The 23,093-nt window shown below is 38.2% G+C and overlaps 3 protein-coding genes across 3 annotated transcripts; 1 reads left to right on the top strand and 2 right to left on the bottom strand.

Moving 5' to 3' along the window:
- Window positions 1-8,821: 8,821 nt before the first annotated feature.
- Window positions 8,822-13,534, bottom strand: psmb8 (proteasome subunit beta 8). Its single transcript, NM_001184952.1, has 6 exons — window positions 13,296-13,534; window positions 12,961-13,102; window positions 11,694-11,805; window positions 11,106-11,235; window positions 9,756-9,960; window positions 8,822-8,950 (listed from the first exon to the last, which is right to left on the bottom strand). The coding sequence occupies exons 1-6, from the start codon at window positions 13,443-13,445 to the stop codon at window positions 8,862-8,864; spliced, it is 828 nt and encodes a 275-aa protein (NP_001171881.1). The 5' UTR covers window positions 13,446-13,534; the 3' UTR covers window positions 8,822-8,861.
- A 1,080-nt stretch (window positions 13,535-14,614) lies between these two features.
- On the bottom strand, window positions 14,615-17,407 carry LOC111948194 (proteasome subunit beta type-7-like). Its single transcript, XM_023959932.1, has 8 exons — window positions 17,272-17,407; window positions 16,935-17,022; window positions 16,569-16,666; window positions 16,156-16,296; window positions 15,943-16,058; window positions 15,691-15,749; window positions 15,341-15,492; window positions 14,615-14,904 (listed from the first exon to the last, which is right to left on the bottom strand). Exons 1-8 carry the CDS (start codon window positions 17,331-17,333, stop codon window positions 14,793-14,795), a joined length of 828 nt encoding a protein of 275 aa, XP_023815700.1. The 5' UTR covers window positions 17,334-17,407; the 3' UTR covers window positions 14,615-14,792.
- On the top strand, window positions 17,394-21,108 carry psmb9-like (proteasome subunit, beta type 9-like). Its single transcript, NM_001201518.1, has 6 exons — window positions 17,394-17,490; window positions 18,154-18,224; window positions 18,774-18,905; window positions 19,048-19,177; window positions 19,256-19,400; window positions 20,937-21,108. Exons 1-6 carry the CDS (start codon window positions 17,443-17,445, stop codon window positions 21,062-21,064), a joined length of 654 nt encoding a protein of 217 aa, NP_001188447.1. The 5' UTR covers window positions 17,394-17,442; the 3' UTR covers window positions 21,065-21,108.
- Window positions 21,109-23,093: the final 1,985 nt, after the last annotated feature.

Here is a 23,093-nt window from a genome sequence, read left to right as displayed (position 1 = left end):
GTACAAGCTATGAGCCTTCAGGACATAAAGCAGAAAACAGCTGAGGATGAAACACTGAAACAACTAAATAAAATCATTGAGACAGGAACATGGCCAAATCCAGTTCCGGTGGAACTGCAGCCATATAACAGATGTGCAAAAGAGTTATGTAGATATGACGGACTTCTACTGAGAGGACACAGGATAGTGCTACCCAGAGAAATGGTAAGACAAGCACTGCAGATTGGACACGAGACTCACCAAGGGGTGATTCGTACCAAACAATATCTAAGGAGTAAATTCTACTGGCCCAACATGGACTTAGATGTAGAAAGACTGATCAGAAACTGCTCCGCCTGTGTTCTCAACCAGCCACGTCATGAAGACCAACCCCTCCAACCACTGGAACTGCCACCAAGACCATGGACTAAGATTGGTATGGATCTGGTAGGTCCTATCCAAAACCAGTACATACTGACTGTGATCGACTACTACACTTCATTTCCAGAGGCTGTTGTTATCTCAGACATTTCTTCAGCTACTGTAGTTACAGAACTGACAAAGATATTTTCTAGATTTGGCTATCCCCTAGAGGCTGTTACTGACAATGGCAGGCAGTTTGTAGGACAGGTTTTAGAGTCATTTCTAAAGTCATGTGGAATTAAGCACATCAGAGCATCACCTTATTTTCCACAGAACAATGGTAAAGTGGAGAGGTTTCACAGATACCTAAAGAAAGCATTCAAGGCAAGCAAATGTGAAGGAAAGACATGGAAAGAAGAACTTCCAAAAATATTAATGGCATATCGTTCGACACCACACAGAGCGTCAGGAGAAACACCAGCCATGTTAATGTTTGGAAGAGACATCCGTGCGTGCGCGCGCGCCCGTGTGTGTGTGTGTTGGGGACTGCATGTGCATGTGTGAGGGGAGGGAGCGGAAGAAAGGAGAGAAGCGCGCGTGCAGCGACAGAGAGGGGTGGGAGGGAGGAGTGTGCGTTCGTATTGTGTGTGTTCAGAGGAAGCAGAATCGTAATAAAGAGAAAATTTCTGGCAACACTGCTGCTAGCTTCTCTTGTAGCAATAACATGCTCCCTCCACAGATCACCTTGACATTAACTTCTGTAAGGTAGTTAGTAGTTAGTTGGACATTTCAGAATAAAAGCACTTCAATTGCTGCTTTACTTCCGTTGTGAGTTAAAGTGTTGTGAGGTAAGTTAATGTGTTGTGTTGTGACCCTTCTGGGCCATGAGTTAATGTGTTGTGTTGTGAGTTAATGTGTTGTGTTGTGAGTTAATGTGTTGTGTTGTGAGTTATTGTGTTGTGTGTTAATGTGTTGTGTTGTGAGTTATTGTGTTGTGTGTTAATGTGTTGTGTTGTGAGTTAATGTGTTGTGTTGTGAGTTAATGTGTTGTGTTGTGAGTTATTGTGATGTGAGTTAATGTGTTGTGTTGTGAGTTAATGTGTTGTGTGTAAAGTTAATGTGTTGTGTGTTAAGTTAATGTGTTGTGTGTAAAGTTAATGTGTTGTGTGTAAAGTTAATGTGTTGTGTGTAAAGTTAATGTGTTGTGTTGTGACCCTTCTGGGCCACCGTAGAAAATTGCGTAGAAAATCTCCTAAGCATCAATTCCTGTTTTGAACATCTGAGTTTTAGAGGAACATCAACCAAGTACAGACTTATGCAGATATCAACACCAGTTAACTAAAGAAATACTGTTAAAATAATAAATTATTAGAATTTAGCCAAAACATTTTCGGTGAAGTACTTTTAGTGGTAAATTAACACTGATCGTCATACTTAATGTGTATCTCAGCTATATAGAGGTCATAAATGTCTCTCTTGTTTTACCTCTCCTTAACTCAGTAAAAAAACTGACGCCCACCATTAATTACACGCCACATACGGAGGTATTTTTATTCATGGAATCACTCACAAAAACAGAACAGCTGATTTACCAAATAAAAAATCTTACCATGGCAAATATTTGCAGTTTTCATTGATTTTGATCATAAACTGCAGTAAAATCACCTGACAAATCTCAGGGCCGCAGAGATTGTTCGTTTTTTTAAAGGAAGGCTCAAGACCTACCTTCTTAATCTGTTTTTAATCTATTTACTTTATTCTTTCTACATTTTATTTGTAACTCCAGTGTTTTCCTCAGAGGGATCCTCCATTAGTGCCTGACCCATCTCAGTGAATGGGGTCGCTGCAATGGGATCTCCTGGGTCTGGCTTTTTTCTTAGATCTTGGATGTCCCGTGGTAGTGTATTCCACGATCTTGAGCCCACCGACCCAGCCCACCTGGGTCGTTGGGCTGGAGGGAGTTACTTTGACGACGGGGGCAACCAGAAAACCAGAAAAATGTGTGTGAGAGTGCATGGGTGGGGACAGGCCTGGGAGCTACCAGTACCCGCCGGGGCTCACCCTCCCTTTTACAGAGTGGGGAGGGCAGCAGGGGGGGGGGGCAGCAGGGGGGTCGGGAGAAGGGGTTGAGGAACGTGTTGGATGAAGGGGCTGTGGGTAGTGTAGTGTGGGGAGGTAGGGGTGGGGGTGTGGTTGCATCTTGATCTTTGGGCTGCTTGGGTCGGGCGCCGGGGCCGGCCTCGGTGACAAGGTTCCGGCTGGGTGGTGGGCTGCTCCTGGGTCCTCTGGGTCCTGGCTTTACCCTTGGCCCACATCTCGGTGTCCAGCGCACGGTGCCCCCAATAGCTGCCGCACGGTACGGCGGAGTGCGCCTGTCCTTTGGCCTGGGGTTCCTGACGCCAGGCTCGCCTATGCCCCCCGGTGCCGGAGGGGCCCCTGTAGGGGAGGTCTCTTCTGCACCCGGCTGGGTGGGTGGGCGGTCCCACCCCACTCCTCGTCCGGGGGTCTCCCCTTCTTTCCTGGTCTGGCTGGGGAGGATCTGGTTCCCCTTATGATCACATGGTTCACTTTGGCAGCGTGCATGTATCTCCACCCCACTGACACACTGGCACTTGCTGTCTGCTTTATCCCTCCTCCTAACCCCCAGTGTATTGATGGACGGATATCTTCCGCTCATCTTAGTGTCAGAATTTCATGTTTGAATGTAATATTTGTTTTTCAAGCTGATCTAGTATAAATGTTTCACAGCTTAAAATTATAACTTGTATAATAATAACTTGTATCCCTTCACTTACTCCCCCTCCCTCTTTATTTCTTTTTCTTCTACCCCCCCCCACACGCACACACACTTTCCCACTCTCCCTCCCCTTTAATAAAAAGAATATGCATATATACTTAAAACACAAAATGTAGCAAATAAATTAAAAAAAAAAAAGGGGTTTATATAAATTTACTCCCTGATTATCCGAAGATTCATAACCTCTTTTTGTAATAGTAAAACCTGTCCAACACAAAAGGCCTTAAGCTGTCATCTGTTTGCTCAGTTGTTGGATAAAACAAGTTAAAAAAACAGACTTAAACCTTTGAGAACATCTGAAAGTTTGCGTTGAATAATTGACTTTAATGAGCTTAGCACCACTATGCAGACTTCATCATCAGAGTCCAGCTTTCAGGACGCAAGCAATTTCTTGAAATGCAAGTTTAATGTTAGCAGTTGTTAAAAAAAGAAGAAAAGAACCCAGATTATTTTAATAGACTAAGATCAAATCAGTTTCAATTATATACATAGAGTTTTTAAAAGTATATATAAGGAGTTTTCTGCTGCGAAGCGCAGGCTTCGGAAGAGAGGTCTGCAATACGCAATGCCACATCCTTCTACACTCAAAGTCTGGCATGGGGGCCGGAGCAGGGCATTCATGCAGCCAGAAGAGGCCGCACAGTTCCTGAATGGGCTGGCTGATGCCGAGCCAGACCCGTCCTCTGGAGCTGTACAAGCACTGTGATGGTAGCTGTCTGGATAGGACTGATGTTTATCTAACATGACTGTTATTGGGGGTAAGACTTTTCCTTTTGTTTAAACTGTGCAAGTCTATGCTCCCCAAAACAAGTCAAGGAGGAAAAATAAAGAAACTGCAGTGATTATAATATGGAACTTGTATTGAAGGCGAGGCAAAGCAGTGACATTTTCATTTGGTGGTTTATTTTTTGATTTTTTCTCTCCTGGTTTTACATAAAAATATGAAGATCCTTGGAGGTAGGAATTTTCCTTTGAGATTGTGGCAGGTAAATATTTAAGGGGATTGACATTTCGGTTTGTTCATAACATTGATATTTTTGGGGTATTATCCCCTCTTTTGCTTGGCCGTGGTTTTTCTTTTTGTTATTGTTATTGTTGTTGCTTAAACTTATATTTGGTTTTAAATATAATTAATAATAGACAGCTATCACATAACCTTCTGCCCTGCGACAGACTGGCGACCTGTCCAGGGCACCCCTTGCCTTCGCCCAAGTGGCCGGGATAGGCTCCGGCAACCCCGTGACCCCGAAAGGGAATAAACGGTAAAGAAGATGAATGAAAAAAAATGATGAATGAATAATGGTTATTATAAAGAGCTGCGGACCGTTAGAGAAGATTGGGGTTATAGATGGGGGGTGGTTCCGAAATCTTCATCGTTTCCTTTATTTTCCCTGGTGCTCAGTTGGGGGGCGGTAAAGCAGGGGTAGGGGTTGTTTTTGTTTCTTGTTCTGATTCTCATGTTGATCACAAAAATTTTGTTCTGACCGGTTGTGGCGGTCTTTTTTTCTTTTCTTCCTCTCTTCATTTCTTATGTGCATTTGGACCTTCTTCATTTGACTTTTTTCTAAATGCTCACAATGGCTGACAATGAAACTTTGATAAGAATCATGTCCTGGAATTGTAAAGGTCTAAATGGTACATTAAAGCGTAATAAGATACTGTCTCACGTTAACACAATGGGAGCAGATGTGATGTTTTTAAAAGAAACACACCTTAAGATTTGTAGTCAAACTCTCCTTCTCAAATCCTGGGTTGGCCACTTATTTCACTCAAGATTTATTATTATTGCTGGAAAACTTTGTGGCATACCAGTTATACTAGAAAATATATATGCACCCAACCACGATGATGAACATTTTTTCATAAAATAATTTCATCTATTCCCAATATACATAGTCACAGCCTGCTACTGCGTTGAGATTTCAACTGTGTTTTAGATCCTTTGCTCGATAGGTCTTCCCATAGCCAACAAACACTTACCAAATCTGCCAAATTGATTAGACAGTTCTTAAATTCGGCCAATCTGATTGACCCATGGAGAGACCACAGTCCTAAACGTGAATACTCATTTTTCTCTCAGCGTCCTAATTCATATTCAAGAATTGATATGTTTCTTGTAGATTCCAAATTAAAACTGATAATTAAAAGAGTACAATATGAAGCTATCGTACTGTCAGACTAAGGTACAGTAACATTACCTCTCAGGTTCCCAAAATTTCCAAGCTTAAGACATTGAAAATAGACAACAGCTTTTTAAAGAATGAATCCTTCAAAGAATTCATTGACTCTCAATTAGCTTTTTATTACAAAACAAACGATTCCCTTGACATCTCTAAACAGTGTCTATGGGAAGCACTGAAAGCCGATATACATGGCAAAATTCTCTCACACAGTGCATTTAAGACTAAAAAAGAAAAATTAGAAAAGCAGTCACTTGCCCAGCAAATTTTGAAATTAGATCAACAAAAATCCTGTAATCCAAATCCTTCATCTTTGTCATGTGCTTTATCGATATTTTATGATTTTTATTCTGTCTGATAAAAACTGGGAACCGGATATTGATAAATCATGTAATAAAATGGTTATAGTATAATCGGGGTGGGATTATATAAATTCGCTTCCTCCCACTCCCTTTCAAGCAATATTTATTAATATGTCTAATTATCCTAAGTTTGATTAGTTACTGTATGAATGTATAACTGATGTTTATATTGCTGTTGTGTATTATTTCTACTGAATTGCTTGAAATAAACCATTTCAAATCAAATCAAAATCAAAATCAAAATCCTCAAATCCTACTCTCTACAAATGAAGCTGTGAAATTAATAAGACAGACAAAACAGCATTCTTATGAACATGGGGAAAAACCAAGTAGACTTTTAGCTCATCAAATTAAAGTAATGGCAGAAAAAAAATCAAATTGAGGAAATAATAACAAAACCAGGCACTAAAACCTATGACAAACAAGCAATAAATACAGAATTTAAAATGTTTTACAAAGATCTGTACTCATCTGAAGTTGAAGATACTAACCTTATGAACATTTTTTTCGGAGATCTTTCTATTCCTTTAATTAGTCAAAAGAATAACACAGAGTTAGAGAGCTCAGTAACATTGGAGGAAGTAAAACAAGCCATTAAAGACCTTCAGAGCTCTAAAGCTCCAGGACCTGATGACTATACTGTTGAATTTTATAAATCTTTTATTGATAGGTTGGCCCCGGTTGCTAAAACTTTTGGTCTGATGTTTCTCTGACACTGTCAAAAATTTTAAACCAGACGGTCAAGTTGGACCCCCTCATTGGAATTCTGGGAATCACCGATCCCTGAACTTTTAAAAAGAAACCGGAGCGTAGGGTAATTCAGTTCACATGCTTAGCTGCACGCACAATTATACTTTTAAATTGGAAGCAAGCACAGCCCCCCACACACAAACAGTGGATCAGAGACATTTTGTTTTTTCTAAATTTAGAAAAAATTAGGTACACCCTGCAGGAACGGGAAGGGAAATTTTTCAATGTTTGGTCCACCTTTATTAATGAGTTCGGAAAAAACAGTTATATGTTTTTCCTTTTTATTACATTTTATATTTTTCTCATTTCTTTTTCTACATTATTCTGTTTTTTTTCTTTCCACAAATTGTTGTTGTGATCTGTTAGTGTTTTCTGTTTTGAAAATATGTTAAAAACTCAATAAAAAGAAAAGAAAAAAGAAAAAATTATATATAAGAACATTTTGCCTTCAACTATATACCAATTTTTAAGAAAAATGATTAGCATTTTTCATTAAAGCCAAAGAGCCACGTCTGAAGGATAAAAAAGCCACATGTTGGTCCAGAGCCTCAGGTTGCAGTTCTGTGTTAAGGGGAAGCAATAATGGGATGTATGGCTTTAAAACCTAAGGATTACAGACAATTCATTTAGTTACCTAAACATTAATAATGTGGACAGAGTTCTTGATAGTCTCCCTTATTGACTTAAGCATGAATGTGAGTCCCATCACTGCATCCAATCAAACCCTAAAATTCAAAGTGATTTAAGTTAAGCAAAACCAAAGAATGTTTCATCTTAATGGTGTGACTTGTAGTACTATGGGTTTACAAATGGTCGTAACATATCAAACTATTCCAGGTTAATAACAGTGACCTGTATTTTTAGATGAGTAAATGGATAGATAAAAAAGGGGGGAAAAAAGCTCTGTTAAGACTTTTATGGCTTCCATGTTTACTCTATAGGTGAATAAATCACTATTCAACTGTCAGCTAATTTTACACATTTGCCTTGACGTTAGCATCATGCTAGCTAATAATTAAAATAGTGCTGATGTTAGCATATTGCTAACTGTTTTTTATTTTTTTGCCAATCTTTGCATTCCTATGCCATTTCCTTGATATTCTTCAGCATAATTGATACTTAGCCCTAATATATGCCTTGACACTTCAGTCTTGATTAGCTTATTGCTAGCTAATTATGCAAATGTTAGCATTCTGCTGTTTTTGACAATTCAGTGATTCTTGACTCTAAAACATGTCCCACATAAAAAAAGTTGTATTCTTATTATAAATAAGTAGATTAAACCTTAATTAAAAATGTAAAAACAATATATATTATAAAAATTAAAAATAATTTTCCCTTGAAATCAAATGTGCTTTTGTCAACTCCTTCAGATTTTCAATAAAATTAATTTCATTGGGCAGAAATATGATCTGTACTTTCCCAGAGGACCTGTTTTAAATCAAATCAAATAAAACTTTCTCATAAAATACGCTATTCATGCCTTGCGCAACTTGAAGCACTTTACGTTTTAAGTCTCCTAGCTGTGGTAAATGGAGTAGTGCTACACATGATCTGGTAAATTTGTTATCTTTTGATATTTTAGATGAAGATTTTTCATTTTCTCTTGGTCACAGCTTAAACACAGTCTCTCTGTTGTCATACTTCTTAAAAACCACAGTTAAATCAATTCAAATGTGTTTTGGAGATAGAGACAGATTTTATAAACCCAAACAACAACTTGCTAGTTGCGTTTGGCTTTTTGTTCTGCAAAGAGAAAAACATGCAATTTTTTTAACTAGGTCCATGTCTAATCCGTCAGTTTCTATTTCTAACGGAGTTGATAAATCCAACAATAACTTCTTAATGCCATAATATGCTCTTTTCTCACGATAAAGGAAGAGAATTACAGTACATTGTAGGTGGAGTTTATCTGCACATTTATGTACAAATGCAATTCAAATAATTTTATAATTATTGTATTTAAAAATGATGTTTTGCTGGAATAGTATTTATTTCTGCATAATCCATTGATTGTTTAATGTAACCAGGATCACAATTATTCCATAGAAATGCTTTACAACAATGGTTTCTGATTATTTTGAAGACTTTTAAAGATCAGTATTTTATCATTTATTATTACTAATAATAGGTATGTTGCTCTTGTTGTGATTGATCTTTCCATGTGTTGTGATGTTTGAACCTGAGACTTGGAAAATAATAAAACAAGAATCACTTCAGTTTAGTCATCACAGAACAAAGTAGTTCATGTAACAACAGTGTTTATTATCATTAGTGCCATTCTTTGTTGCATGGCTGATTCATGGAGATTTTTTCCCCCCAGAAAATCTGTAATTGACCACAGAGACAATTTGAGAAACAGTATCAGTGTAGTTTCAGGATGAATCCTCAGTTGACCACGGTGACTTATTCTGGACTCAGAGGTCAGTCTCAGAACATTCCCTCTCTGTAGCGATGGATCAGCTCAGATACGTCTTCTTTACACACCTTTATCCAGCCATCTTCCCTCATGTGGTACACTGCACAAATGCAAACATAAAAAAAATATATAAAATGAAATAATAACTGCAATTGTTCTGGGCCTGAGAGAACCAGAGTTGTGAACTGGCACTTTATCAATGAACTAAATTTGAGTGAAATTTTGGGTGCTCAACATTTTCTATTTCATAGTATCAGACAGTGAAAACTAATCTTAGTCTAATAGTAATACTTAATTTTACTCAGAAATATATTTTCCATTTTATTAAACACTGCAGTTACAGTAAACCTTAAGGAAAAAACATAATATTGCCTAAAAACAACACAATATTCTTTAAACAGAATATCTGAAAACACAAAGCATAAAGAAAAATGTGTTACAAGTAAATGTAAACTCAATTTATAATGCAACCTTGTGAATAAAAGTGGTATTTGTTGGACTTTAATACGCACCTAAAATCCTTTGATTTCCTCCAAAATCAACAGTGCCCCTTACAATGGGCTGCACAATTGTGCTCGCTGACCTAAAACCAATTTTTTTGTCTCATGCAGTGCTTTAAAATGTCTAAATGTTTTAGTTAGGCTTTGGTAAATCACACAGCCTCACCGCTACATGGAATTGTTGGAGAATTTTAGCTACTGGTGGAATGATACGTTCAGTGCTTTAACAAAAATATTATGGTGTACCCAACTGTTAAACTCAGACACTGAAGGAAAAATTTAAAGATTTTTTGGAAAAAAAGGGAACTCGCTTGATGCATCTTATAATCTTATAGTCCAAAAACTATGGAATATATATAAAACTGAAACCAAGTTAACAAACTTAGGCTCATCATGCAAACTTACTGTTTACTGATCCTCCTGAGTACGCATCTCTGTGTGTGGCGTGAGCGATGCCTCGACAGCCGAGCTCATACGCCTCCTCCACGGTCATGTCCTCTTTATAACCGCTGTCCACCACTCCATACGCATAGCTGTTCCCACAGCCAGTGGAAAACATACGACCAGACAGGCGGGTTCCATTATCATCCACATAGTACAGACCAGGACCCTGAGGATGTGAGAACAACTCACTTAACTCATAAAACCCTAATTCATAACTAAGACTTTTCTTTAAGAAAAAAAAATCAATTAAAGCAAAACCAGCTCGAGAGAAAAACTAGTAAAAGTTTGCATTCTTAACTGGTTTACTGGTTGGTAAACCAGTTGCACTTGGTTTACTAACCAGATTACAGGTAAAATGTGTAAAATAGTTTTTACTGTTGAATGTTTGACTTTGATAAAATTCTATATTGAAATATCTGGCAGAACATACAAAAACTGGAAGGAGCAAATACAGAATAATTTAGCACCATAAATGTGATTTATCAAACATAAGTAGAATTTTCAAGGTGCAAAGCAACAACATATTACCAGAGAAGAGACGTTAATGTAACAAAAATGTCTCGAGGAGAGTGCATTTCTTTGTTCATGAAGATGAACACAAAATATGCACTTCATGTAACCCTGGAGCAGCTCTTTTACCCAACCAACTCCAGTCTCTTTCTTATAAAGTACAAACAGCAACAACATATTTAGCAAAGAACAGATGAGTGAAGGATTTAAGCCTGACAAGAAGTTGAGGAGTTACATTAATATGCACTTTCTATATTGATACTGTTGCTCAAAATAAATCAATAAGGCTCCAATGTAGACCAGGAATTTCATGTGATCTCACTGTCATAAACAATAAGCATGTATTGGATGTATTCAGTCATTTCCAGTTATGTTTCTTTTTGTGGGCAAGCTATGAACACAGTGTTGCAGTTACTAACTTGGCTCTCTTTTGTATTTTATAGCCGATGTTTCAGTATTTTTGTCTCCTTTACTATGTCTGGTTCTGCTATTTTTACATTTTTATGAATAAACTAAACTAAATTAAATGTTAACAAATTTTTAATTTTCTGATGTGTTTTAAAATTTTTTTTAATGCAAATACTCTGAGCCACCACAGAAGTTACCATCTTAACTTCACTCTACAGACAGTTAACTATTTCATCCCCAGAAGTTCTCAGTTTAATATTATGTCAATTGGTGTGTCACTGTTTATAAAACCTTTACTGTTTATAAACCCTAATACTGTATAAAAGAGTAAAACCTTCATTTCAACATATCAGAACAAAAAAGGTTCTGGAAATGTTGTTGAGGACGGCTCACCTCTTTGTCCCATCCACAGATCATGCTCCCCACAGAGAGGCCCATCCCTCTGTAACCCAGCATCATGTTGCACAGCAGCTTGGAGGCAGCAGCCACAGAAATGCGGTGGTTGTTCCTCAGTCTGTACAGTCTTATAGAAGAAAATACAAGAACACTGGTTGTCTTTTTTCAAAATGTTTTTTAAAAATAAATTCAAATTTAAATATTTATTTTAATTGCCAATGTATCAAAATTATGGCCTGGTTTCAGATGGGCAGACAGTACTGCACAGGAGGTAGTAATTTGTTTCTTAGATATTGTGGACTTTTTTTTATTTATTTTTTTACATTTTTCACAGAAATGAGTGGAGTGTCCTTTTTCTTTACGTGTCTTCATAAAAAAAAGCATTCTTTGAAAAACTGTGGGGGTGAAATGAAAATCTTCAGGTCTTACGGTTGGCTTAATTAAAGTGTCATATAGAAATTGTTAGTGAATATTTCTACATGTATTTAGATGTCAAAAAGAAGCTCATTTTCTTCGACCATTTTGCAGAGTCTGATAGACATTCAGTGCATGAATGTAAAGGATGGTGTAGGTCTGCAAACTGACCGGCATTCTTTGGCGAGGAGTCTCTCCCAGTACTGACAGTCTGCAGCACTGCCTGACATGGTACCCAGCAGGTACGGGTTGATCTCTATCACCTTGTTGACATCATTGGATGCTACAGAGTATTGAGTTAGAACAAATTAAACTACAGATTTAAGCAAATCAAAATGTCAATGTACTTAGACCACCAAAACAAGTTTATATCAAATTTACAATGTTGTTTGGAACATTGACAAAAGTTGATGAATATGTATTTAACTATAAATAACTGATAAGACTGTTTAATAGGTCAAGTGGAGGATACTAGTTTGGCGTGGATAGATGTCTGGTTTTCCCTTCTTCTTCATAGCCCATAAACAGCCATGAGAGTAAAACATTTAACCATCTAGAAAAACTATCTATACATCTAGCAACCACATCAATCCTCTCAGCTAGTGTTGCCTAATTTTTGAATTGATGGGTTAATTTTACATATAAAATCCTTACAGGTGCTCCCATAAAAGAAGCCAATAAGTACATTCATAATGGAATTATATGCGGTATAAGTTTTTTTTTTTGTGTATCACATATTTTATTTTAATATTGTCGTGTCATTTTTGTTCTAAAATTGTCTGGTCCACGACTAGAATCACACCTTTTGTTTCACCCTGTGGTGAAATGAAAATGAAGAATCCTTGAATGTTTTGAAACCTGTAACCTATAAGAACAGCAACTAAGTAATAAAACATTTTTAAAGATGCCCACCTATAAAAATAATGGTTAAACTCTGGAGTAAAGATGGAGTTTAAAAGTTTGATCGCTTGAGGAAAAAGTGTGTAATTGTTCCAATTTTGGGAATTCCAATTAAAGTTTCTCAGGTTAAAACATTAGAGTAATATTTTATAGTTTATTTACTGAGTATTGAGCTCCTTGCTGGAGTTAATAATGGATTTTTAATCAATGACTGCTCACCACAGCAAACTGGAACTGGACTATAGAGAGCATATGGTGAACATTAATTTAGCAACATACAAAAATGGAAGATGAGATTACAGATGTTTTCTGAAATCTATATCTGGAGTCTGGCATCTGAAAGTCTTCTCTTGTTGTTTGACTAACTTTATTCACATCTTCTGTTATGTCTCTAGTGTATTAGTAATATGTTGAGGTCCCAGTTTACGTTGCTTATTCTAACTAATTCTTTAAGTATAATTTGGGCATTTTCTTTCCTGATGGAAATTAAACCCCCATACGGGTGTCATGATGACCTGAAGGTTAAAGCCATTTTCACCTAAGTAGTTTCCAGCTGAAGCTCTGGAGTCCACAGCCACGATCACTCCGTGTCTGAACTTGAAGGCCAGCGTGGTGGTTCCATGGTTCAGGTCGATGCGCACGCCTTCCTCACGGTTACAGGACCTGAGGAAGCCTGAAGGCTGTCCGTCAAGAGCAACAGAATAAAATCAAAACTACTCTTCAGTTTGGAATCTAATATCATTTGATCACAGCCTAAACAAAGTTTTTAATGAAACAGAAACAGTAACAGGTGACGCGTAAAATCGAACCATGGGTTCAAGTAACAATATTTGTATTTTCAAGAGTGAAATACTTTGGCAAACTGATACAAACCTCGTTGCCAACAGGAACCGCAAATTCTTGGATTTTGGTTCCAAAGCTGAAGTGGTTTGGTCTGTCGAAGAGACGCGCCTGTTTCCCAGAGAAAAGCTGTCCAAAATGCTCAGAGGAGGACTGACCACCACAGACTGCAGCAAGCGCCATCGAAAAATAAATTTACAAAGTATATTTTTCTAATCTAAAATCATAAGAAGTTCCGATTTCTCAAACTACTAAATGGGTTGACGTGGAAGATCTTTCCTCATACGCGACAAGGAATCCGAAAGTGAAAGTGCTTAAATCAGTTTCTGCGTAGTTTGCTTCAGTTTATCACAAAAAAGAAACGTTAACTTTACGTGAGGGCTATACGTGATATTTACCAGACTTTGATAAATTCCTCACATTTAATTTTGTTCAAAGATTTTTGAATAAACAAACATACCTTATATGAAAACCAAACAAAAGAAATGCGTAAAAATCTCCTGGACCAATAGAAACGCGTCTCCAAGCAGAAATGGTCCTTCAGGTTTCAGAAACTCGAAAGAAAAAAAAGCAAACATGCATTAATAAGGGTGCTTCTGAATAACTATTTTAGGGACAAATACAATTATAGTGCTACAGAAATGTATGTTCTGTGTAAACTCTGCTTAAAGCTTATAGGAGTGACACAGATAACTCGTTTAAAACAAGACAGCATTGATCACCCTTTTATTTCACTGTGTTGTTACCTTATAATTATAATTTAAAAAATCTTAAGCAATTATTGAAGATGGTTAAAATGATTGACCTTTAATTATATCACATCACATGCTCCAAAAATTGATTCAGGATTTCTCCTCATGAAAAATAATTTGAACTTTTTTCTAACTTTTGATCTATGAAGATTTTGGAAACAGTGTTATGTCTATTTTTTCTGATATAGTATTATTTTTAATCATTGTCATAATTTTTCTAATGAATATAATCTGTATTTATTTTAGATAACTGATCTTCATTTGCTATGTTGATTTCTAAAATATTTATGTCTATTTTTACATAATAAGTCATCTTTGTCATGTGAATTATCGATACTTCAGGATTCTTAATCCTGTCTGATAAAAAGTTAGGAACCGGATATTGATAAATCATGTAATAAAATGGTTACGGTAGAACAGGGTGGGATTATATAAGTTCGCTTCCTTCCCCTCCCTTTCAAGCAATATTTAATTTAATGTTTAATTATCCTATAGTCCGATACGTCTTTGAATGAATGTATAACTGCCGTTTGTATTGTTTGCACATTAATCTTATTTGATTGCTTGAAATAAACCTGTCAAATCAAATCAAATCACAAGAGACTGTAAAAAGGTTTTTAATGAGAGTACAAGATCATTCATACAGTAAGTTTATAGTGTCCAAAATGTTCATCCCAACAGCAGTACAGAAACAATCATCAAAATATGTTTCAGTTGAAATAGAACAGGAAAGCAAAATGATGAAACAGAAGATTCTTTTGAGTCGAAATTTTACAGATCAGGCTGTATCCATTTGCTGCTGGATCTCCTCAACAACTTCCAGTTTTAAAGGGACTACTTTCTTTGTCAAAACTGGTGTGGTGCCAGGACGATATTTATATTTCGGTTTCCTATAACAAAACAGACAGATAAAATACAGATTATTACCAGCAGAACTAATCAGGAACGTTTCAAAACTAAGTATTGTTTTCCTAAAACTGACATTTCTAAGATTGGTTAATTAAGCTTAAATGCAAGACCTGTGTGATCTTTTGGCAGGTTCAATCATAATGTAGTTATTATTTTAAATAAATAGAACTTCTTTTCAGAAAGAGAGCTGCCTGATTTGTGTTCTGCCTGCGGAAATTTACCCTGAATATTTGAAAAATATGCTTAATAAAACAGTTTCAAATTCCATTGATAAAGATCACAAATGGGCTTTGCATAAATCGATATAAAATGATCCTGCTCCTTTCGGTTACTTACATTCTACTAAAACACCTGAATGAAGAGTAACTACACACAATGCACCAGACAAAGTCTCTGACCATCTGTAACCTGAGTTACCTGGTCTCTTTGTACTCAGACTCCTGGAAGGGTCTGATGTAGTCTACTCCTTGCTTGGTGATGACACAGATGTCAATGTTGTTGCCGGAGCCGAGATCACTCATGATGCCTGCATGAATGGCATCTCGAACCAGCTCCTTCGCCTTCTCCAGCTAAAGAACCATTTAGAAAAGATAAACAAAGGCCTTAACTAAGTGAATATTAAAGAACCAATAGGTTTTAACATTGAACCTGTTTCCCTTTTACAATAATGAAGAAAAAATGTAACCACTTTGCAGCTTGATTGACCTCAATGAAAAACTCACAAGAAATGAAATTTTTATTATTTACATACATTTAAAAAATTATACCTCAAGGTCATGCTTGAAACGATCCTCTAAAATCCCAAGAGCAGCCAGATCACCAGATCCTGCAGAAATAAAACACAAAGTGACCTGAAACGAAGATTGAACTGGATATTAGGAGTAATTTGCATTTATAATGCTTAATAGATGTTGCCACATTCAATAAAGTCCTGATCTCAGAGGTGCCTAAAAAGAGCCCTGCAGAGATTACAGCAATGACTTTTAGACAAAAGTACAGCTAACATTTGTGTTACATACCCATTGCCAGATAAGGCACCTTATTTACACTGCCATAAGGCCCCACAGTGTACAGGTGGTTCCCTGTACAGTCCACTCCTCCCAGAATGAGATTTGCACCAATCTGGCCATGATACCTGTATGCAGATAACTATGTTAACTTTGACCATTTTTGAGTAAAAAGATCCAATTCATTCGCACAAATCTGGACACAAAGGTGTGTGGAGCACTCACCTGTACAGCATGTCCTGCAGTATGTTGACGGCCATGACGACACGAGGGTTCCTGCCGCTGTTCAGGGAGAAGACGGTGAGGTTGGAGGAGAGCAGGTCTGTGGTCTTCTCTGTGTCTGCTGCTGTTCCTGCTCCACAGCAGCTGGACACACAGAGGACATGAATCTTTATCACAATATTTATGAATAAGAAAAAGGAAATAAGAAACATTTAAATTAACATGCAGGTATCGCCAGTATGCACAAGTTTTTCATGAACACAAACCTTGAGATTTAAATAAAAGCAACTTGATTAACTACTTTGCAAGAATAAATTACAGAAAGAACAGAAACTTTTGCAGCAAATGTTTGTTTTAATTTAAAGTCTGCAGTGTGTGAAGCAGTGTTCTCACTAATAACCCTTCATTACACATACTATATGTTTGGAGAAATGTAATGGATCTTGGCACACATCTTGTCTGCCACCACTTCACTGGATGTGGCTCTTGTGTCCGCTCCCAGAACCACTCCATCCTGCAGCAAGAGAGTTAAGACAAAAAAATAGCATTACTGTTTATTACTAAAATGAGTCTGCCAGACAATTATTCATGTATTCATGTCTGTACAATGAAATCAAAGTTTTGTACATTTATTAAACCTCTAAGAGGAAACATTACAGCCTCATTTGGTCCAAGGGAGATGAAGAGGTCCAGGGTGAAAATATGCATCTTATATATGTTTATATTGTGAAGAATCTTTAATGTTTTTATCAGTGTAGTTTAAACGTTGAAGTCATCCTCACCTTAAACACGACTCCAGCTATGGTGGTGCCAGTTTTCAGAGGTTTGGGGGTCTGCCCCCCCTCAAACAGACCCTCAAATGCAGCGTTTCTGCAAGGGGGGGGGGGGGGGGGCAGGTGAGGACAGGTGGGTTTGATCATTTATGACCAAAGACTTAAGTAAATAGCCCTGGTCGTAATTTAAAGCTACTGTTCAGTCAATGAAACATTCACAAAGCAGGAAAAACTTACTTTCACTTTTGATCCGAAAAAGCTACAACTAGACTTAACTAATGTTTACTTGATCATCTATTGTCCACTGAGCCAGTCTTCGTCATTGGCCCATTGCAGAGGTTCTCACCTGGCCGCGTTGTCAAAGTTGAATCCAGCTGCTGGACTGTCGAGGACATTTGATAGCGCCATGGTGGACGGACTCTGCGTCTGTGCGCGTCTGTGCGCTGCTCGGTGCGCCTGAGGTCGCTGTTCGGTGCGTCACATCATCATCTTCCTCTCTTTCGGTTTTGGAGAGAAAATGGAGAAACATTTCACGGACTCGCGAGTCAAAGGAGTCAGCACAGGAGTGAGTAGATCTGCACATCACCCGAAGTTTTAGCTGCAGAGGAAGATAAATTTTAACTTTCCCCCCCATTTTTAAAAACGTAAACAGTTAAGTAATCGGTTAACCAGAAGCGGTGCTGCTGTTTTGAAGTCAAATATTGACTGAATCTGTTTTTTTTTTCCAAACGTGTATCAGATGTCGGGGATTTCTAAAATATGTGTTTATTCGTTCACGTATTTCTTTTCATTCAAAGAAAAAGTTTAATTGCCCTTTCATTTTCCAGCTGAATCACAACTACAAATCCCAGAATCCTTAGCGTGTTGGGCACTCAAAAAGATCCACTCCAATGGAAATGGTGTTCCGGGTGTTTTAACATGTTCTTCTGGGATTTCTAATGATGGAGGACACATATGAAGAAAATTAATCATAAAAATTGCTGTTCTGAGTATTTCTTTATTCAAATCTATGTAAATCAGGAGGGGACAAAAAATGCCTGTGGTATTGACATCCATTCTGAATGTCTTTGTTTTCCTCGTCTGAGCTGACATCTTGCTCAAAACTGTATGGCTGGATATTTCCAACTTGCTCACCTTTTTTGTTGCACCGGTAAATGTGCATAAACCCGGATGATTAAAGCTGTAATGCTGTAGTGATTTAAATAGCTTAAATCCCCTTTCCTCTTAGACCACCATCCTGGCTGCAGTCTTTGATGGAGGGGTCGTGATCGGATCTGACTCCCGAGCTTCCATTGGAGGGTGAGGATTCCTGTCAAAAACAGAAGTCACTGAAAAGCATCACTTCAATTTAAGAGTTTAATTAAGTTTCACCTTGACAAGTTTGAACACTCAATAGTATTCAGATTTCTGTGTAATTTGGATTAGTTACTACAAAGACTACGGTCATTCACTGAGCTGCCATCAGTGTGTGAATGTGTGAGTGGCTGTGACTGTAAAGTACTTTGGGCCTTGAAGTAAGGTTAAAAAGTGCTATATGTCATTTTCCATTCAGTTATTTTAGTATGCTGAAGGAAGAGGACAGGATGAATACATGTTGCTGAAGTTCTAATTGATCATCATAATAATGCATACATAATGCATACATGGGCGGCAGTTTAGCTCAGGCGGTAGAGCAGGACGTCCAACAACCCCCCCGAGTGAGGCTTGTCTGCAGCTCACCGCTCCCCCCAGGGATGGGTTAAAGCGCCGAGAAACAATTTCCCCATTGTGGGATAAATAAATTTAAAAAAGTAAATTATTAAATCTAATGTGACTTTTTGGCAACTTTCTGCATCTGTCTGTCATCAGGGAGTATGTATCATCCAAAACCATCAACAAGGTGATCCAGGTCCATGACCGGATCTTCTGCTGCATGGCTGGTTCACTTGCAGACGCTCAGGCCGTCACCAAAACAGCAAAATTCCAGCTGTCCTTTCACAGGTACACACAACCAGAATAATGACACCATATATTTATGTCACACTTTATTTACTAATGTTACAAACATACACTAAGCAAAACAAAGCCTAAATGACTTTGGTCAGAATAAACCAAAACCTTTCTTTGTGCTCTTTTTTGATAGTATTCAGATGGAGAGTCCTCCACTGGTGATCTCAGCAGCTTCAGTACTAAAGCAACTGTGTTACAACAACAAAGAGGAGCTGCAAGCCGGCTTCATCACTGCAGGCTGGGACAAGAAGAAAGGACCTCAGGTTTGTAGAAGATGACAGCGCAGCTACCATCCTGTAAATGCTTTAACTGACATGTGGCTGTTCTCCTCTCATCTGCAGGTGTACGTCGTTTCTCTGGGTGGGATGATGATCAGTCAGCCCGTCACCATCGGTGGATCAGGCAGCACATATATCTACGGTTATGTCGATGCTAAATACAAAGTCAACATGACCAGAGAAGAGTGTCTACAGTTTGCTACAAATGGTACTTTTATACTAAACAATAGATTTTCCAGCTTTAAGATGTTCATGCTAAGACTTGGCAACATGCAGAAACATTTATTTAAATGTTTTATTTTGCAGCAAAATAAGACAGTTTGTACTTCAGCACACATACGTGCACTTCTTTAATATTTGTCACAATGGATACTGTAATAGATTTAGATCAGCACCCAAAAGGAAGAATAAACTAAATAAAAAAGAGTTTTAATAAGAACAGGGATTATATTGAGAGTAGAAGAAGTGATTGAAATAAAAGACTCATAAGGGGAGAGAAAAAAGTCAGGAAGGGCAGGAGACACTGTTGTCAGTGGAAGATAAATCATTAAATGATTTTCTGACAGAAGTGGGAAAGATGCAGAGAATGGTGGGTTTTAATCCTCAATCTTCTAGGATGGGAGATTGACCAACTTGAAAAGTGATGACAGACTGGAGATGGATTTCCAGGAAAAGAAAAGTCTTCTCTGTAAGAAAGGGGGGCAGTAGGGGTAGAGATAGATGCGGATGACAAACAATCTCTTGATAGTGAAGGTTCTTCTGCTTGGATTGGAATGAAGGCTAGGATTAAAAAAGGGGGAACATGAACACCAAAGCTTGGCTTTGGGAGGGAAAAAACTTGGCTCATGAAGAAAATTGTGAAAAGACAAATACTGACAGATTGGATGAAAAGTAGCAGATTGATGAGAAGTACCTGCTCAGAGCACCAATCAGCAGGGAACAGGAGGAAGACAAATGCTGAAATAGTGAAGTAGTTTCACAGGATGTGTTATTCCATTCATCCATCCATCTTCTAATCCGTTTTGTCCCTTTTGGGGTCACGGGGCTGCCGGAGCCATCTCTGCTACTCGTGGGCAAAGTCAGGGTACATCCTGGACAGGTCGCCAGTCTGACGCAGGGCCACATAAATCACACACCCATACACACTTACATTCACACCGTAGGGACAATTTAGAGGGACCAATTGACCTACTGAGCATGTTTTTGCAAACCCACGCATGCACGGGAGAACATGCAAACTCCACACAGAAAGGTCCCTTATTGATAATTCTGTTTCAGATCCCCCAGCTGGGGTTGGAACCAGGGGCCTTCTTGCTATGAGGAAAGAGCGCTAGCCACCGTTTGTGTTCATACGAAAATATATCAGTAGGCGTTCATTAATATTAGGAGAATGTACATTACTAACCATGCTCATGGGTTTATTTTAACTGTTAGGCATTTCTTCAACCTACTGACCAACACAAACATATAAAGTACGGTAAACTGCTTTTGCTGTAATGGAGGATGATCGCTGAATGAACTTCCCTGGAATAAAAGTTTCATTTCTTTGGCTCAAAAAAATTCAACAGTAGTCTAGAATGGATGTCAAATGTGGTGCATGGTAGTTTTATATTCTGTAAATGTGCATCTATTAAAGCAAAAATGTTTGAATGACTTTAATGGTTTTGTCTGTGAGTTTACTTATTATCTATGTCATTCCTCATTGTTTTTTAAATTCTCTGTGCTTTCACCTCTTTGCTTGCAGCTCTGGCTCTGGCCATGGGCAGGGACAACGTCAGCGGAGGGGTGGCTAATCTTGTGGTCATCACAAAGGAAGGAGTGGAGCATATTGTTATTCCTGGTGACAAACTTCCCAGGTTCAGTGATGAGTGACCGGTCTCCTCTTTTATGGAAGCAAACACTGAGATTACAGAGCAGTTGTTGTCAAATTTCAGAGTCACATCGATGATTGGATTTAGGATGAATGATGGAATAAATTAGTTCTGAAACATTCAAATGTAGTAATAAAATTCCTTATATGTACAATGCACAGCTTTTGTCAACTGCTGTTAACAATGTCTGTGAATAAAGTCTTTATTAAAAAATAAACAACCTCTTGTGTGTTTAATGACTTGCTTTGATACGCTTTAGTAGGCCGCCTGACCAACTGCTCATTCAGACAGATTTCTGATCAGCCAATCACGTGGCAGAAACTCGATGCATGCAGACATGATCTAGTGCAGTTCAAACCGACCATCAGAATGGGAAATAAAGTTGATTAAAGTGATTTTGAACAAGGAAGGGTTGTTGGTACCAGACGGACTGGTCTGAGTGTTTCAGAGTAGTTCTACTGGGATTTTCACCCACAACCATCTCTAATCAATTCAATTTTATTTGCATAGCCCAAATTCACAACAACAGTCGTCTCGATGGGCTTCGTATTGGTAATTGAAAAAGTGGAACATGAAGTCAAACGGATCATGAATACATAGAGTTCAATAGGAAAATACTAAATTGAACTAACAAACTGACTAAGCTATACTGGCATCCCTGCCCTTAGACCCCCCTTCGCGGTAAAGAAAAACTCCCAAAAAAAACGATTCCGGTAAAAACGAAGAAACCTCAGTGGTGCCCACATGAAGGAGGGATCCTCCCCCAGGACAGACAGGCGATTTACCAGAACTCATAGAGAAGAATTAACTTATCTAACTCTACAACTACATATTTAAAGTCCAGCAGACGAGCTTCATCCAGACGGAGTTGGGGGGACAGGTGTAGGAGCAGCAGCAGAGACGAGGTACACGGCCAGGTACAGGAGCACGGATGAGCCAATTGGAATCTGGAATCACTCCCACTCCCCAGGAGGGGGACAGTACATGAATCGCACTGCACAAAACAGAGGCATGGAGAACTAAATGATGAATGATAATCAAGAATAGGGAAGAGAGGAAGGGTAGAAGTAGATGAGAAAAGAGGACAGAACCCCAAAGCACCATAGTTACCCCCGCTTCAACTTCTAGCAGCCTACTAACAACAAAAAGTTATTGTTATTAATTTTAATTTAAAACATTAACATTAAGTTAAATAATCTCTGAATACTAGCTAGTCTGACAATAAGCCTGTCCAAAGAGGAATGTTTTCAGTCTAACTTTGAATGTAGAAACTCTGTCGGCCTCTCTTACATGAGCTGGGAGCTTGGTGACTAAACGCTCTACCTCCAACTGTACTTTTATTAACTCTAGGAACCACAAGCAGTCAAGATGATATTTATTTAATTATTTGTGAGCATCCTTCAGCATTTGACTCTTGTTTACTTAAACCCCTGACTGCTAGTTAACAGCACAGCACACTAAGCCAGTTCTACAGTTCTGCACCGCACCAAAACAACAAGACATCCCAAGAATCAGCTTGTGTTAAATGTCAAATGTGGAGTCAGCCTCAAAGTTTTTGCTGTTATGAGAAATGTCCCGATACTCTGTGCCATGTTGCTGTCAGTACCATATAACAACCCAAATTATGGTGTTTTGTAGTGGGCTCCAGAGAAGACGTGATACATAACTTATAGTGAGGGAACACATTACACCCATTTTAAAATCGCTGCATTGTCTCCCAGTGCGCTTCCGAATTTATTTGAAAGTTCTTTTATTGGTTTATAAATGTTTTTATGGTCCCGGGCCTTCATATTTATCTGATATGATTTTAAAGTATGAGCCCTCGCGGACCCTGAGGTCCTCTGATACCGGCCTTTTGGGAATCACAAAAGTTAGAACTAAAACATACGGCGAGGCCTCATTCAGTTACTACGGACCTCGCCTGTGGAACAGCCTCCCAGAGAGCCTCAGGGCCGCAGAGAATGTTCATGTTTTTAAAGAGAGGCTTAAGACCTACCTTATTAATTTAGCTTTTAGTTGAATTTTAGGAA

This window comes from Oryzias latipes, chromosome 11, assembly GCF_002234675.1.
Source record: "Oryzias latipes chromosome 11, ASM223467v1".
In the NCBI taxonomy this organism is placed as follows: domain Eukaryota; kingdom Metazoa; phylum Chordata; class Actinopteri; order Beloniformes; family Adrianichthyidae; genus Oryzias; species Oryzias latipes.
The sequence above is the reverse complement of the archived record's forward strand: the minus strand, read 5'-3'. Positions and strand labels throughout refer to the sequence as shown.

What these genes read in the sequence shown, in the direction of transcription:
- psmb8 (NM_001184952.1), bottom strand. Translation starts at nt 13,445, where the DNA reads ATGGCGCTTGCTGCAGTCTGTGGTGGTCAGTCCTCCTCTGAGCATTTT. An exon ending in CTCCTCGCCAAAGAATGCCG is followed by an intron (nt 11,236 to 11,693) that starts GTCAGTTTGCAG and finishes TTCTTCTATAAG; the next exon opens with ACTGTACAGACTGAGGAACA. An exon ending in CTCAGGAGGATCAGTAAACA is followed by an intron (nt 8,951 to 9,755) that starts GTAAGTTTGCAT and finishes GCATTTGTGCAG; the next exon opens with TGTACCACATGAGGGAAGAT.
- LOC111948194 (XM_023959932.1), bottom strand. Translation starts at nt 17,333, where the DNA reads ATGGCGCTATCAAATGTCCTCGACAGTCCAGCAGCTGGATTCAACTTT. An exon ending in GTTTCAAGCATGACCTTGAG is followed by an intron (nt 15,493 to 15,690) that starts GTATAATTTTTT and finishes ATGGTTCTTTAG; the next exon opens with CTGGAGAAGGCGAAGGAGCT. An exon ending in TCTGAGTACAAAGAGACCAG is followed by an intron (nt 14,905 to 15,340) that starts GTAACTCAGGTT and finishes GTTTTGTTATAG; the next exon opens with GAAACCGAAATATAAATATC.
- psmb9-like (NM_001201518.1), top strand. Translation starts at nt 17,443, where the DNA reads ATGGAGAAACATTTCACGGACTCGCGAGTCAAAGGAGTCAGCACAGGA. An exon ending in TCAAAGGAGTCAGCACAGGA is followed by an intron (nt 17,491 to 18,153) that starts GTGAGTAGATCT and finishes CTTTCCTCTTAG; the next exon opens with ACCACCATCCTGGCTGCAGT. An exon ending in TCCCGAGCTTCCATTGGAGG is followed by an intron (nt 18,225 to 18,773) that starts GTGAGGATTCCT and finishes GTCTGTCATCAG; the next exon opens with GGAGTATGTATCATCCAAAA.